The sequence below is a fragment of the Gymnoscopelus microlampas genome (assembly GCF_963454915.1).
Source record: "Gymnoscopelus microlampas genome assembly, chromosome: 2".
Classification (NCBI taxonomy): domain Eukaryota; kingdom Metazoa; phylum Chordata; class Actinopteri; order Myctophiformes; family Myctophidae; genus Gymnoscopelus; species Gymnoscopelus microlampas.
The window spans coordinates 32,450,823-32,468,443 of NC_139939.1; the positions used below are offsets into that span (position 1 = coordinate 32,450,823).

The 17,621-nt window shown below is 40.0% G+C and overlaps 1 protein-coding gene across 1 annotated transcript; it reads right to left on the reverse strand.

Annotated features, from left to right (window-relative positions):
- Positions 1-446: 446 nt before the first annotated feature.
- Positions 447-5,251, reverse strand: ptger1a (prostaglandin E receptor 1a (subtype EP1)). The gene is made up of 3 exons (XM_084081146.1): positions 5,023-5,251; positions 3,259-4,169; positions 447-1,711 (listed from the first exon to the last, which is right to left on the reverse strand). The coding sequence occupies exons 2-3, from the start codon at positions 4,126-4,128 to the stop codon at positions 1,436-1,438; spliced, it is 1,146 nt and encodes a 381-aa protein (XP_083937272.1). The 5' UTR covers positions 4,129-4,169; positions 5,023-5,251; the 3' UTR covers positions 447-1,435.
- Between the last annotated feature and the right edge of the window lie 12,370 nt (positions 5,252-17,621).

The following is a 17,621-nucleotide window of genomic DNA, read 5'->3' on the forward strand; positions in this document are numbered from 1 at the left end:
CGTACACTGCCTGACGCAGTAACATAAAACTGCGTCTCTCCATCTCGATGTCTCTGTGTGTCTGGGTGGTGTGCACGCATATATGTGAGTGTCACAGATGTGCAGGTTATGTTGTCACGCTTAATATGTTGATATTAATCAATCTTGGGCTTTAACGGAATGTCGTCTTGTGTCCAATGTACAAAATATTTGAGGATTGAGTTCCCTGGCCTCTGTACAATGCATATTTACTATAGTATTTTCTTATAATTTAGCAACATATCCTAGAAAACCGTCCATCTTTCTCAGTCAAGTCACTAAATATAGACAGATAGGATAAATAGATAGATAGAATAGAATAGAAATCTAATGAAAGAACAGAAAATGTTATAGCTTTTAGATTGTGACATTCAATTATGTTTTATTTACATTCAGTTCATATCCTCATAAAATTGAGGGTTCAAGTAATAAGTTAGCATTATTGAATTAACAATAATACACAAGTCTTTTCATGGTGTTAAGTCAGGAACAAGTCTACTTTCTGTGTTTTACTTACCCAGCATTACACTTACATTATTTGAGGCAGCTTAATAAAATGTATGAATTCCACAATATTGGAACAGCAACATTCTAGAATACAATCGGCTGAATATTACCGTAGGTTTTTCAATGGATTTTACCATTCTGGCTAACCCTAGATTTTCCGTTCAGCATTTATGCTATCATTGCACAATTATTTCCACATTTGTCAAACCTCAAAATGAGGAATACAAGATGGTTGCGTTACGTTATCGCTCAACAATATGTTCTAGGATGATTGATTATTGGCTGAAAACATGTATTTGCTAAATAATGCATCTTTCCTCCTCTGTAGATGAACTTGATAATTAATTTGAAATGACATTTCCTCAAAGTAAACACCTGTAAAACAATGTTTAAAAATGTTATAATTGATGCTTTGCAATCCTCAGAAGCTATTGATTTAGAAAGACTTTCATGGGTATTGTATGCTTCCTATTTCATTTACATATTGTAGCCTACATCTGCTAGTCCAAGTGAAGACATAAAATAAGGAATGGTCACTTGTTGTCAGCAAACATTAGAAAATATATATTTCCAAAATATGTGCAATATCACAGTTTGAAATAACTTGATTCATGAGATCAGAGGATCAAATCCGTTTAGCTTTAAAACACTCATATGCTTGTTTAACAGATGCAATTTAAGTGTTCAAGATGAATGGAAAGAGAAAACAAAGGTCTATTATGGACATATCTGATGTCAAAGTCTGTAAGTTGTGCCTGCTCTGTATTTACACATAGACACACTCACTGCCTTGTGAGATTTCTTTGCTCATTCACCTTCATGCTGCCACATTCTCTATAGTTTTAATATCCAAAGGACTTCTTTACTTCAAGGACCTGGCTGGAGGCAAGAAAATCCAGAAGAGACATTCTCAGCTCAGATTGTTTTTGACTGTGCCCTTCTCTGAGCTGTGAAAGGAGGTGGGGTCCCAGCGCCGTAAGACGCTGCCCTTCAGGGTTCCTTGGCGCTTTGTGATGAGGTAGATCTTGCGAAGGACAGCACGGCGCAGCAAGATGTAGACCCAGGGGTCAAGGATTTGATTCCAGGATGCCAGCCTCACGCCCATCACCATCAGGGTTTTGTAGGTGGACAGGTCATCCCCAATGGAACCTCTATAGGATCTTATCACTGACATCAGGCCAAAGATCTGTAAACGAAGAGACAGCACAGGCACTTAGCATCATCATGTTAGAAACACTGGGTTCAGCCATCAAATCAATACCAACCTGCACATTTTGCATACTTTAATTAAAAAGAGCAAGTTATGACAGTGTCAACAGGCTGCCCTTTAAATAAAACCATTACAGAAAATAAGAAACACTAAAATCACAGGCAGCTTCAAAGTCAAAGGGACCTCCTTACAATACAGTAGCTATTCATTAACCCTATACACTAACCATGAAAATAGTCACACTAACACTAACCATGGGTATATGTTACCTGATATAATAAATTCCATAAAAACTATTTCTCATCCAAATATATTAAAGTACATCAATACATGGCAAATTGAGGTACTCCTCTTTGATATTTCAAAATGAAATTTCATAAAAAAAACTAAAACAAATGTCGGAACCCTATAAAAAAGCAGCAAAATCTGTGAAAAATGTGGGTATCATAAAAAAAATGGAGCTGGGAACTTTTCCTTTGGTCCACCCATTCCTGGGACATGTGAGCCTTGTCCAGTTAAATTACAGTCTAATTGCCTTAGCTGATCATTGTGGGATTATGGGATTTTTTTTTACCCTCTATCTAACCATGGGTGAAATTCACGAAGACCACCCTGTAGAAAAATACAGGGATGGGGGCAGGGAAACAAACCTACCTTCTATGAAAATCACATAATTACAATTGTTCGGGTGAAATTCACCCATGGTTAGTGTTCTAGGGTTAAGCCTCTCAGAATGCTAATGCACGACCAGTGTACTATTCTTTACTATACTACTCACCTACTAAATGTGACATAAAATTAGTTCATATTGCATTGCTAATGTTGCAGCACCTCCTTCGATGGCTATTTTGTATTGAATAACTACTCAAGTTGCAAGCGACTGTGTGTGTGTGTGTGTGTGTGTGTGTGTGTGTGTGTGTGTGTGTGTGTGTGTGTGTGTGTGTGTGTGTGTGTGTGTGTGTGTGTGTGTGTGTGTGTGTGTGTGTGTGTGTGTGTGTGTGTGTGTGTGTGTGTATATATACTTTTAGATGGGGGTCCGTGAACAACTACATACTAATTTGGTGTGCTTGCGTGTGTGCGTGTGAGAGAGAGTGCGTATGCGTGTGCATGTGCGTGTGCGCGTGCGTGTGAGAGAGAGAATGTGTGTGTGTGTGTGTGTGTGTGTGTGTGTGTGTGTGTGTGTGTGTGTGTGTGTGTGTGTGTGTGCGCGTGTGCGTGTGTGTGTATGTATACATATATATGTACAGTATATCAGTTTATACGAACAGTACACTCAACTGCAACTTGCCTGCTTAATATGTAGTCCATGCTCCGTGCACATACAATATAGCGTATATAGTATAGTACTGGCATCCAGTAAGCCCTCAGAGAGCCAGTGTGTCGTGAAGGCTATAATTTACAATGTTACAACTTCGGCACTTAGTATTCTCTAAGCACTCTTATCCAGCATGACTAACAAATAGGACAATAAAGAAAATGCTCCATCAGTACTGTGTTTGTGCTTTATATAGGGAGCTGCTCACCAGCAGAGGGCTCCAACAGATACAGGAGGTGACCATGATTCCCACCAGCTGAGCCACCATCTCTATGTCGTGAGACTTGGCCGAGTGGTGGCTGCCAGGCTGTCTCCTGAGCCGGGCCATCACCAATGTCAGTCCACTGATGGTGTTGCACACCAATGCCACGGCCAGAGACGCCAGGCCCAGTCCGGAGAAAAGCACCACGAATGCCACATCCGCCTCCTGGGTGTCCTCTAGCACCTTGATGAAGCACCAAGTCCCTGGGTACTGATAGGTGTAGGAGCCCAACCGGAAGCAAGGCAGCATTGCCACACAGAGGGCCATCAGCCAGATGACAGACAGGGAGATCTTTGTTCGCGTGGTGGTGACCAGAGATGAGTGCAGCAGCGGCTGTGTAACACCCAGACAGCGTTCAGCAGCCATGGCACAGCCCAGGAAAAGTGGGCACAGGCCAAAGAATACCATGCTACCACCTAGGAACTGGCACATGGCGTCGGCTGTGTCGTACGCCTCAGGAGACACCCCTCCAGAGAGGTAGAGTGTGAGGACCAGCGCCCCGAGGATCACATGTCCGGTGAAGTCAGTGGCCACCAGTGAACTCGCAAATAAGAGGAAGGTGGCTTTGGAGCGTCTGCGCTGGAGAGAGTAGGCGTTCGCCAGGATGAAAAGGGCCACGATATTAGAGATGATGCCCAGAGTCATGGACAGCATGGCTGCAATGGGTTCACTGGAGGTGGGCTGTTCCGAAGTGAGGTTCCCCTGTAGAGACAGGCCCTCCATAGCCACCACGGCCTTCACCTCTCCTTGGCTGTGGTTTGAGAACGGTGGGAGGTGATAGGGGGCTGAGGAGTTGTAGTGGCTCATCGCTAACATAGTTGTAACTTGAAGGTTATAAGGCCCATGGCACAGAGAGCCTGCAGGAGAAAGAGTATAGGCCAATAAATGTAGACATTGAATATCTGACTCATTGTTTAAACGAGTCATTGTTTAAATGAGTCAGATATGGTTGATGTTGAGATTAAATGGAATAATGTTTAGGAAAACCTAAATAAGAACTATAGGTCTAATATTGATATTCTATTGAGACCTACAGTATTTTTCCTACAGTAGCATAAATGTTCAGAATGTTTTCCCAAAAATTCACAGACCACAAATTATCCTCGAAAACCTCCCTTTAAACCTGACACAAAGCCCATTCACCCCATGAACCTTGTTAAGTATGACTAGAGAGCCAAGGACAAGTTATGACAGTTCTGTTGAGACCTCAGACACATTCCTCAAGCCTAGTGGGATTCGATGGTGTTTACAAACAGGCTGTTGATGCAAATATACTGAGAATGCATGGTAAATTACTTTGACTAAACGCCACACCTCAAGTCCGAAATATCTAGTTTATATTTTTTGTAATAATTAATATGAATAATAATTCATCATTATTTATTTATTTATTACATTCTTAATTGCACGAGATTGCAACGGATGGAATTAAACTCAATAAGTAGCCTACGTCAAGCAGGATGGCTCCAATATAATTATTGATGATATCATGCCTAAAATGTTTCTACATTGATCCTTTCAAGGACGGTATTCAGTCTGTAGAATCACAAAAAGCATTTCAAAAGTTATGTTAAAACTGACTATACAATTAAAGTGAAACTTCTCATCTATTTTTGATAAGTGACAAATTGCTTTAATTTCGTTTCGCCACCGGCTGGATCGTTGTAGTTCATCTTTCATTTAGATAATAAACAAATAGGCTAAACTCACCAATACATGGGGTAGAAATCCATTCAGTTGAGAAAGATATTCAAAAGAAATGTTACGAAATGATATTCCTTCACAAAGAGATAATCCAGAAATAATCCATTAAAGACGTAACAATTTCACCGAATCCCTCAACAAATTGGTGAACATGATCGACAATCATGTTTCCATTTGGTGATGGAGATGGCAATAACTCTCCAGTCCAGAAAACCTTTAAATTGATAACGTTCGTTTAAAATGATCCATGGCTCCTACGTGCTAGATTGTAGATCGGCGAGATAAAGTGCAGAGATTTCTGCAACGCGCTACTGTACTAACCCACGGCTCTCCTTTCGCACACCACGCTTATATATAGCGCGTCTCTTCACGCAGCCGTTATGGGCGTTTCTGTATGGATTGAGTTCACGTTCACGTCTTTACTTCTTTCAAAAATATGTTTTGTGAGATATTTGTTTGTTGCAACTTAGTCTGGTAGTCCTGTTTGTCTCCATGTTCAGATACATTATTATATATCATATATTATATGTTATATTGATATTTATGTGTCTACTTTAACCTTGCTATCTACTCACAAACTATATCCTCAAATATAGGCTATATTTAGTACACATTTAAATTAAAGTGATATTGTTTATTTTTTATTTTTACAAGTGTTAAATAGCTCAAGTAGCCTACTAATTGCAATGTCTCTCCAGCTCTTTAATAAACAGAAAATGCATTTTCAGGTCGGGATACCAATTGTATCCAGGGCAGAGCACTCACATGGATACAGATCAAACAAGTGAAATTGGAAGTGATGACAAAGAAGTGAGCAGACAAAATCTTTACTGCAACACTATAAAATTTAAGCTGATATGGGTACTCTCCTAATTGGCTGAAATTGGCAACCTAACTGAAAGTGTATTTTCTATTAAAGAGCTAGAGAGACAGGGAGACTCCTGTTACTGAACAAACACTCTATACTAGCAATGATTACTATCAGAATGTAGAGCCTTAACAAAAAAACTCTCTCTTAGTTTTAACAAAATAATATCACCTTTACGTTTATTAAAAAACTCAGGTAGGCCTAACCAGCTTTATTCAGTGATTAAGTTGAGGAATGATCAGTTGGTATCTTGAAATTGAGTTTCTATTTAGTTTTTGGTAAATGTTTTTTGCTGTCGAGATTGCAAGAGCCTGGTATCAATCAATGTATTCATGCTTTCACTTTCGGCGCTTAGCTACAGTACACCTATATTGCATAAGGTTGTGCTCAAAATAGCCATAGAGGTATCAGCTTAGCTCCAGTAAATGTTATGGTCTTATCAGACTGTTGCTGAGGCAGTTAACTCCAACTGATGTTCTCTACAACTTCTATTCCCTGAATGACCGCCCAAGAAGCAACTTAGACCAGACAGGCACTCAGCCATCAACATTATATTTAGATGTATGAAATGCTTAAAAGCCTTAATCACCACTCTAAAATCCTCATCCTAGGAAATGGAGGTTGTTGTTATTGTGGTGGTGTATGTTGTGAAGAGCTCTGTCCTATAATACTAAGTTTTTACAGTTGTTTTCATTGAATTATGCATAATCTTTATTATTATACAGCGGCTACATAATACAGCTCAATGCCATTGAATGTAAAAATAGACATTCTTCAAGGTCTCTGAGGTAAAATCAGCTTTTTGACTGACATTTTAAAATGATAAAAAACTGTAAGGAAGAAGAATGTCTCAGGCCTGCACCTCAACTTTTGGTTCCTCTACCGCTCACTGGAGACAGGTGCACATGTTTATTTTAATCGAATCAGGGTCTGGCAACCCTGGCTGGACACACAGGACTGTGGTCTGGAGGCACAATAAGTACTTGTACAGGCAGCCAGGGTACCAAGTAAAATCTGTATTGTTAATTTAACTCTGAGAGTGTAAAATGGACCCTTATGAGTACTGTGTGGGCATATCATATGGTGAAAGTAGGATGAATGAGGGAAACCCAAAGCCGGAAGGTTTTAGAGAGGTTGGCATTGGTGTCATACTGTAGGTCTTTGAAGTGATAGTCTGACTGAGACTGTGTGGTCTTTTCCTGACCACTCCGTTTGGACTTCTACTCAGTGAAGACAGCCAATACGTTAAAAACTCACCTTCTCACAAAGGGAAGCTTTGTAGTGAATTGACAAAAGCGGGACACAAACTACAACATCTGTTAAAGATGAGGTTAGCGATGGTGTGGAAAATAATAAACCTTTACAACTTTTTCAAGAGAAACACTCTGTGAGGAGGAGTGAACATGGATTCGCTTAAAAGAAATGAAAAAATAGATGTAGGAAGTGGGGTATTGTATCGCCGTCCCTCTCGTCTGACTTATTAAAAACCATTTGAGCGGAGCACTCTCCAAATGTACTCCCCTTGTATTCTTTTCATGTGGTAACGGTGGACAGAACCGACAATGACAGCTACAGCCAAACATAGAAAATGTCTCAAGCGTATGTGCGGATTATCAGTGCTGACAGGAGCTATCTTTGATTTCAAAGCCCTCAGAGGGATTTTTGTTTTCTGATAATGTAGACAGAACTTGCGTGACCACCTCATCCACTGAAAAAAACTGCCTCAACCCTCAACAAATCCCAAGGGCACCTCAATGTTGCCCTTATTGATGTTGTGTTGGTATTGTTTTTTGTGTGTTTGTTTTTACATCTAAGTGTGCATCTACATTTCTATAACACTGTTCAAACTCTGAGACCAACAGTCAAGTTTTTGGACTCCATGAACATTTTTCCTTCAACCTACTCTGAAAGGAGACCCCCACACCCCCATTTCTTCATAATTTGCTCTCACAAATGGTGCCATTTGGCCCCTGTAACCCTTTGGCCCTTCCAACACCAAGTCTGGGGTTTGAGACCTCTGCTATACTCCCCCCCTCACTGACCACAAAATGATCTTGAGAAACACTCTCTGTTCCTCTTCTCTGAATTTAACCTGATAATATTTGAAGTGCTCTCAAATGGAGGGGCTATTAAAGTGGAGTTGGGGGATCCAAAGTTGTCTGAGATCTCTATCTATTCATAAGGATGTAATATAATACTTAATAAAAGCACAGGGAAGCGTTGGTCAAAGCTTACCAAAGGTATTTAGCATTTACATGTCTTACTCTGCTTGTCCAACCCCACCCGCCTCTCCTCTCTTACACACACCTACATATACATACATATGCACACAAGTACACACGTATACCAACACACACACACACACACACACACACACACACACACACACACACACACACACACACACACACACACACACACACACACACACACACACACACACACACACACACACACGCGCGCACACACGCACACGCACATGCTCTGGCCTCAAACCGATTTGTCCTTTCATTCAACATAAACAGTCCAAAACAGTATATCACTAATTCGTCCAGGTGATATGAAACTATTTCACCTCTGTCAGTCTTATTTTTATAATAACCTACAGGGCAGGATGTGTAGTTTGCCAAAAACTATGTTAATCTTTCAAACGTGAAAAATGGTTGACCCTCAGGCAAGGATACATTTTTCTTTTGCTCCTCTAATAATGTTTCAGTTTGCCAAACCATCCACATTCACAATTACAATGTGTTATTTTGAATCAAACTGTGGAAGATCACACTAAATTATTGAGTGAGACTAAAATAACCACGGAATACATTCTCCTGTGACATTTTAACGAGAGGTTGGCTATCATAACCGTCTGTCTGTCAAGCTACTTCAGAGTCAACAGAATGAGGGAAAAAAGAAAGAAACTGCATGTGGATGTGAGAGTAGAGGTATGGGGTGTATCACTGACTTAATTTTTGGGTAAAGTGAGGTATGCATGTATTGTAGAGTGATGATGGGCAGGTACATGAACATAATATGTGTAGGTATACAGTATATATACCATTGATATCAATTGTAGTATATCTTTCAGTACAGTCGCAGCATACCTCAACTTGTATGGTTGATTATACTGTACCATTAAACGACATTTGGAACACTGAAATTGAACAGGATTGGTGGACTTGGATTGTGAAGTTGGTCAATTTAGTGTTTTCTTAAGTAAATGGAAATCTGTAATGCATGTTATTAATGATATTATTAACTAACTATAATAACAGTAACAAGTAAAAGCACAAGTACTTTATGGTGGTAAATCCATTTGACATTAAAGCAGATGTGCAGGAAGACATCCCTAACTTTATGAGGTTACCCTGTGTTGACACAGCCACCCATTTACTGGGGCAATTGTGTACTTCACTGAACAGAACAACAGCTGTTCTAGACAGCAGTTTTAAACATAATGGCAGAATTGACCTGTTCAGTTACCCCTTCCACAATGACACAGAGTATCTCATAATAAAAACAAAGGCTTGGCACAGAGTTTAGAGGAACGGTCACAGAATACTCTGCGTTTGTTCTGAGACAGTGTGTTTTAGTAGACTTCACTGTAGCTTACCAAACCCAAACATTGTCTCTCACCGGTGCTGAAAGTGTCCTACAGGCATTGTGCTTTTGTCAAAACTATGTGCACAGAGAATGTGTTACTGTATTAGACAAACCATGATGTGATTATTTGATAATATGTTTTGGTTATAGATCCTGTCTATACCTGAGTCTAAATAAAGATTTTATTTGGACTCGGGTAGTTCCACTGTCAGGTGCTATGAATTAAAAAAGACAGACAGACAGACATTCTGGCTTTGTTGAACGTCTATACAAACACAATTGGCCCGTAGGGTCTTAAGGGGTCTCTTAGGCTCTTAAGTCCTCTCGGCGCGTCTCCTCACTGGCAGGTGAGTCCGTAGGATACAACAGCAGTAACAACACACAAATGTGTGTGGGGACGAATTAATTGGCATAACAACTAAACACACACACACACACACACACACACACACACACACACACGCACACACACACACACACACACACACACACACACACACACACACACACACACACACACACACACACACACACACACACACACACACACACACACACACACACACACACACACACACACACACACACACACAGACCCTCTTGTAGACGGCTACCCTATTGCAGAGCCAAAACATATAGACACTGCCATATTTACAAGTTACATACCTAACGTAGGTATTACCGACCTCTTAGAAGTGCAAGGGTCACATTGTTCCACTGTTAAAAATCCTGGCCACATGGTATGGCAACAAATCATTATTCTTTACTCTCTCACCACTCCTCAGTTATCCGCCTGCATGTGAAATGAGGCCTACTGTATAGGCAAAGCACAGTCTGGTCAAAGATTCAGGATATGTGGTCTGGTCTGGAAGATAGCTTAGCTTCTCCAGCATAAATCTCAGACCATCCTGTTGGAACCAGTCCTTCATCCGTGAGTTCAGAGGGATTTTTCATTGTGAGCCTTTACCACTGGAGTGGAGATCACAAATTAGCGGTGCTAAATGGTGTTGTGCACACTGGAATGTGTGTGTGTGTGTGTGTGTGTGTGTGTGTGTGTGTGTGTGTGTGTGTGTGTGTGTGTGTGTGTGTGTGTGTGTGTGTGTGTGTGTGTGTGTGTGTGTGTGTGTGTGTGTGTGTGTGTGTGTGTGTGTGTGTGTGTGTGTGTGTGTGTGTGTGTCTGTGGGAGATACTGTACATACTCTTGAATGAACAGTGTCTGTGTTCATTCAAGAACTGACTTGTTCACCACACATACTATAAGCATGATTTTGAGGTTCTGGCCCATTGTTCAGATGAAAAACAAAGCATTTAGTGAGGTATCACATTTGCTCTGTCTTTACATCTATTGATTTTGATCAGGAGAATTTTACTCAATAAATAATAACACATCAGCATGATGGAGGTACATTCAATGGGGTGGGATTGTGCAGCAAATCTGCTTCAAGGAGATGAGGGCAGAGAGCTTTATAATAATATTCAACAGCCAGGAATAACACGAATGACCCCTTAGCAGTGCTCGTTTTTGCTGCATCAGCCTCCTTCACACAAGTGAGAGATTTATAACTTAATTTTGTATCGTGCGTTTGAAAACAGCCAGTATAGTACCAGTCAAGTGGTGAGTGACATTATTATGACTTCTTACATTTTTTCCACATACAGTATAGGAGTGTGAACCTTTCAAGGATGCATTTAATATCCTCATTCACATTTTCCACCACTCCTTGGATTTGAACCATCAACCTAGCAGTCTCAAGCTTGACTCTGGAGCTTTTTAACTGACACTTCCCAAAGCTGGCTTAATAACGGAGCAAAATGCTTTACTGTAATTGTACCCCTGGTGGAGTGCGAATACACTATATTACAGAAACTGTTAGTACTAAACATAAAAAAAATGTATGTGTCCATAAAAGCCATCCTCCTCTTAATTACCCTGGCAGGGTTTGTTTGTTTGTTTGTTTGTTTGTTTGTTTGTTTGTTTGTTTGTTGTCTCCGCCAGGCCGAAAGGCATGGCGAGAGAGTAGGTTTTCTACCCCGTCCGTCCGAGGAGTCTGACTGCCGTGGACTGTGGTGAACAATGGGGAATGACTGCAGTCAGTCAATTGATCTGTGTAAAACTATTATAACTATTATAACTATTATAGCGCCACCAGGAGGCCAAAATAGCCTACCTGACCTGGCGGAGACCTGTGCTCCGAGGAGCACTTTTTCTAGTTTGTGCATGTGTTTAGTCATTTGTTAGCAGGAACAGAAGGACACATTTCATGTAACTTGAAGGGAATTATCTGCCCTGAAGAGATGATTACATGCAGTACATCTGCTACTTTTTAATGGAGCATTTCCAAGAAGTGATGCTTATTTACAGAATACTCTGGAGTAGTGAATTGTGTACAAATCTAGAGGGAATTGCCCACAAACATTGACGCTGTTAAGTTTATTTCTGATGAATGATTTAAGATTAGCAAATAATTCCAAAAGAGGGTCATTTCCATTTTTGGTTGTCTTAAGAACAACTTTGACATTATCAGATCATACTTTGCCCATATGGCCTGTTTGAAAGCTTTACTTTTGGATGTATTTCCAAATGTTTTATGAAGTTTGCTAGTTCTTTATATTGCAGACTAAACTGATGACAGTTTTCCATATCTGGGTTTAATGGGCTAAATCAGTTCAAACACAGGGGCCAATACTGTCTCTGGTGCCCAAGCCAAACCAAACCCATTCTGTGCCCTAGACAAACACAACATTTTGGAATCGACGAGAACACTCTGGTTGTCTCCAACTGTGTTTAATGTACACACATATGGCTTGGCTTGAGGTACTTGCTCTGGTTTTGCATTTCCTAGCACCTCAAACCAGTTTGTACTTTGTTGTATGACGGTGTTGTGCACCAGAAATAGCCACTCTAAGCTCACAATGGCGTTGAATCCATGATGCGTTGTGAGCTTTTCCCAATGCCATCATGCAGATCTGGAAGGTAAGAATTGCAAATGCACACATGAATTCTGAATTTGAAGAAAGGGATTTTTTTGTGGTTCTTTAAATATGTGAGGTCAGCATTCCAATTCCAGGGCCAGTCCAAGGATAGGCTGTAAAAATATATTTGTGGTGCATCAACACTTTTTTTCCCAGTTGAAAATACGTCAATTTAGTAAAGAAGGTCGGAACCTGTCGACAGGGTCATGCTATGAAGTATAAATTAGCCATTAATCTTTTCCAGCTCAGTAGTACAAAGATACAATTACTCAAAATATTCAACTTCAAGGTGCACTGTGAAGCATGACACAATGCAACACCATCTATCAGAGGCCAAATGCTTAACTGCTTTTGCGAATTTAAGAAGCAATAAAACTGAAACAATCACCTCCTTGTGGTGACAAATGAAAAGACCTGTCAATATACACAGAAGAGCGGAAGCAATTAGAGTTGGTCAGCAGCATTGCAAGATTTATGGACCATAGGCAACTATTCAAGTCAGCACAGAGTGTACCGGCCAGTGGTGGACGGAAGAAATAGGAGTGCTATTAAAGGAACAAGGAGGAGTCTGACTGCCGTGGACTGTGGTGAACAATAGGGAATGACTGCAGTCAGTCAAAGTCAAATTCAAACATATATCATATTTATATTTAACCACTTTCAAGCAGCGGCTCTACTTCGAGTCTCTCTCTGCCTTAGCTTCTTACCCCTAGGGAGATGCCAGCCAGGCGGCCACCCTCCTGAGAAAACTCACTTCAGCCACTTGTAGGCCTATCCACGATCTGATATTGCTCTTTCGGTTCTCTCTTATATGCAGAGTTCTCTCTTATATGCAGGCCTAAGATCTGTCTTGAATTCCATTATTAAAAGAAATCCCTCAAAATCTGGTTTCAATTTAGGATACACTTCTGCCTTAACCAGGCAGGTGGCCTCCTTCCACTGCTCGATCTTTTCCCACCATCCCAAACCAATGCAGCATTCCAAATGTGGCATAGTGATGGAAAGGACAGGTCTTCTTTAGAGAGCTCTTTGTTAACAATATTTGCTTCATTTGAAACACTGCAGAAGGACCACAACGTTCTGAAAACACATTATTTTCAGGTGCCTACAGTTCCACAGCTTTGCCATGAAATATTTTCCGTTTCCCCTTTTGCCAAATACAAATGTGATCGACAACATAATGGCTCGGGAACTCTATTTGCAAGGTAGTATTTCTAAAATCTATACTGTGATTTAGCACATCAATCAGCCCTCACAGGACAACACAAAATTAGTCTTTGAGCGGAATGTAATGTCTATTTCAGAATGCCAACCTGTTCTTCTATATTTCTGTACCTCTATCTGAACCAAGGAGGTCTAAACTCACAGCAGGGGTCTTTAGTCAACTCAGCTACAGCTGTCAATCTAACAGCTGATCTGGATCCTCCATGCTAATCACTGTGTCAGTATACATTTGTCCTATTTGTGTAACTGTGTCATCTTCTATGTTCGGTGCGAGACACCATTGTGTGACGAAACATAAATAAAGGCATGCTCTGTCGGCACACTTGGCAGAGAGAGAGAGAGAGAGAGAGAGAGAGAGAGAGAGAGAGAGAGAGAGAAACAGCCCTAATCTGATTTATTATAGATTGATTGATTGATGATTGGAGGGATGCTTTTCAGTAAAAGTGGTGGTATTAAGGGTATGTGCGTTTGTATGTGCCTCGACAGAGCGGGGCGGTAGAGTATCTGCACGCCGGTTGTGGTGGGCGGTCTGGGCCAAAATGTCAGGGGCGAATTTATGTCCCAGTCCAGCCCTGCCTAGAAGTCATAGATTTCTCTCTAATGAAGACAAATGTAATCTGACCTCTGAAACCACATTTCTAATCCAAAGTAAAAACTTAAAATGCAGTTAAAGACCTGCTTGAGGGCTGGAAGGCAGCAGATCACAGGTGCTGCCATTATTATACACTTATATATGCCACACCTCTGAAAATCAGTGTCAGAGCCATCTGCCTCCCACCAACCAGCCTTAAACATGAACAATTGACCGTATTCATACTTGGTGGGTCAATTACACGCGTGTGTGTGTGTGTCTGTGTGTGCGCATGCCGAATGCGTGCGTGCGTTCATGCGTGTGTGCGTGCGTGCTTGCGTGTGTCCACTACCAGACTATAAGTCATACTTGCTATACTTGACTATAAGAAATCACAGATTGTCCCAAATAGAAGACAAATGTGTTACAATGTTCAACTCAGTCTCAGTAAAATGCATTTGATGCTCTCATATCACTGGTATGTTCTGTCAACAGTTCTGTGGGTGCACTAAAACAAGAATGCTTCACTATTATCTCATAATTATCTCAATTTTATGCAATTCTGTGGCCATCTCAAAGAAAATTTCCAGCTACAATCTCTTGAATATATACACACAGACATGTGTATGTTGTATGTGACTAATGTTTTAGCTAGATATTGATGTGGTAATACTCTTGAATTCCTGTAATTTACAAAAGATAATCTGAGCTGACAATGCAGTAGTAACTTGGACTCTCATGCCATTTCCCTCTTGAAATAACTACTTTACAATTATCGTCACTATTATTTCCGCTGCAAACTCTTTTTTGTGAGCAGCAATTCTCCTCAAGATCATCCATTTGTTAATGAATGATCATTCATTTGTCAAATATCAACACAGCAGTAGCACTTGCTAATCATGAATTTGACAGAGCTATCATCTCAATTTATGTAGTGATTTCTGAAAATGTAACTGTTTTTACAGAGACTCTGATTAAAGGTTAGATTAACTTCACTTGCAGTATTGCCGTATTCTATAAACCATAGGCCTACTTCAGTTGACCAGGGTCCCGCATTGGTCTACACTTGGTCCCAGACTGGTGCCCTCCTTTTTTCCCTGTTACCCTTTTTGCCGATCTAAGCTCACAACGAAAAGAAAAATAAATAAAAACAACTGAATAATAATAATACAAGCTCACAACACCTCGGTGTGTTGTGAGCTTGTAGTTCTGCTATTTTGTCTGAGTGCTTGCCTATATGACATGCCTAGAATAGGGACACTAGGGTTCATGTGATTACAGGTTGCAGTTAGGGAAATGCCTGCACCCTGGGATGTACTGTAGGTGACATCATGATGGATGATGGAGGTTTACAACTCAAGATGAGGACACATAACTCCCATTCTCTCAACCTCGAAACTACTGTAACTTTCAAGTGTTTGTATGAACACTTGCAGTGGTGGAAGAAGTACTCAGATTTGTTTTACTTAAAAGTAACAATACCACAATGTAGAAATAGGAAACGTCCTGTACTCAAAATCTTACTTGAGTAAAACTATAAAAGTATTGGCAACAAAATATGCTTAAATAAACAAAAGTTAAAAAAGTGAAAATGCAAGCTTCACAACGCATCGCGATTCGACGCGGTGTGAGCTTGTAGATTTTAAAATGGATGAAGCTTAATTCATGTATGATTGGAATTAATAATCTAAATCTAGAAAGTAACTTGTAATACAAGTTTTTAGATAAATGTAGTGGAGGAGAAGTATCGGAAAATGGAAATACTCAAGTAAAGTAAAAGTACCTCAAGACTTTCAGTACTTGAGTAAATGTACTTAGTTAGGTTCCACCACTGGACACTTGAATAGCTCCTCCAAAGATACATTTACTACTGCTGTGAGACAGGAAAAGGAGTGTTCCCACCCACTGCTTTTAATAATGGTGTTGATATTTGGCATGCTGTGCTTATCTCAAGTTTAAACATGTCCTTTCACAGCAGGCAGCACAGGCACAAGCTAATAGAAATGTTTTGTATTAGGTCATTTGTCAATTTGTTACTGAACAAAATCTATGGTGGTGAAGGTAATATTATTAAAAAAAAACATGTCATGGCCTATACACTTGCCTATTTGAGTGCAATAAGTCAGTTATGTTGCCGGTCAGATCATTACTGGCACAGCAACAACAGATTCAGCCTAAATGACACAGTGACATAACATATTTTAATTGACACGCAGATGCACAGCATTAGATAAGTAATCATGTCTGTGTCCTATCTGAAACATGTGTTTATCAATAATAAAATATAGTCAATTTGATTACAGTTGTAGAATTACAGTTGCAGCCTCCACAGCAGCCACACAAGCGTACAGTTTTTGGATGTCGAAATGTGAAACCTTGTTCACCTGAAAACGTAGAACAGACCTCTCTTTAAGCTTCATGTAGCGCATCACACATGCAGAGAGGTGAGAATGCAGGGTCAACAGTACTGTTTCATCGCTGGAGATGTTGCACAAAAAAATCCAGTGTTATTTGTTTTCCATTTGTAACTATGAGTGTACAACATTTTACCAAATGGACCAGAGTTGAATTAATGCTCACGATTTTAAAGTGTGGGAGTTGAAGTCTTCCAAGGGTTGTTTATTATGTATTATATTTGTATATATATTTCACTCTCTCTTTGATGTAATAAAAACAGCTGGGTTTGGGTATACAGGCTTCACAAACTATCGTTCAGACAGTATGACGCTCTGTCCTGGAGCTTTAAAGACCCCATACTGGATCAAAGCTTAATAATCACTGTGCTTTTGATCTCAAACACCACCAATGTTCAGTGTGTACACATTTATGCAATGGGAATGGATTAACATCTCTCTTCAGTTTGGAATTTCATTGTTAGTAAACAAGGGTTATAGTTCATCATTTGAGTGATATTTGCCTTGCTAACATTCACATCAGTGTGAATGTTAATGTATAATTAACATTACAATTAACACAATTAATTCATAGGCTACAATTATTCTCATGCACATAGTCTGCACAGTCAGCCACTAAATGTCTGATAAATGTTTGTTTGGCCTGATCTTACATTGCTTCTCAAACCTGACAGAAATGAAAGTTGCATAAGGAGCAGTTGTTCCCAGCAGAGGGAAAACGCCTTGCATTATTATCAAGATGAGTGCTTTCCTTAGTGCAGAAGTTAGACATGGTTGCTCAAGGTTTTCCAGTTGGAACATTGTGGAACCTTCAAGCATGATGAAACATATTAAATTTTACTACGGTTTGGCTCTGATGCATTTGTCAGCGATTTCAAATCATTTTTATTTCTATATTTTAAAACACAGCTGTGTATCATTAAGCTACCTCAATCTTGCAGATCTCACAAAAAAATAA

Coding starts and splice junctions, on each gene's coding strand:
- ptger1a (XM_084081146.1), bottom strand. CDS start 4,128: ATGTTAGCGATGAGCCACTACAACTCCTCAGCCCCCTATCACCTCCCA. Junction 1,712..3,258: donor TCTGTTGGAGCCCTCTGCTG/GTGAGCAGCTCC, acceptor CTTCGTTTACAG/ATCTTTGGCCTGATGTCAGT.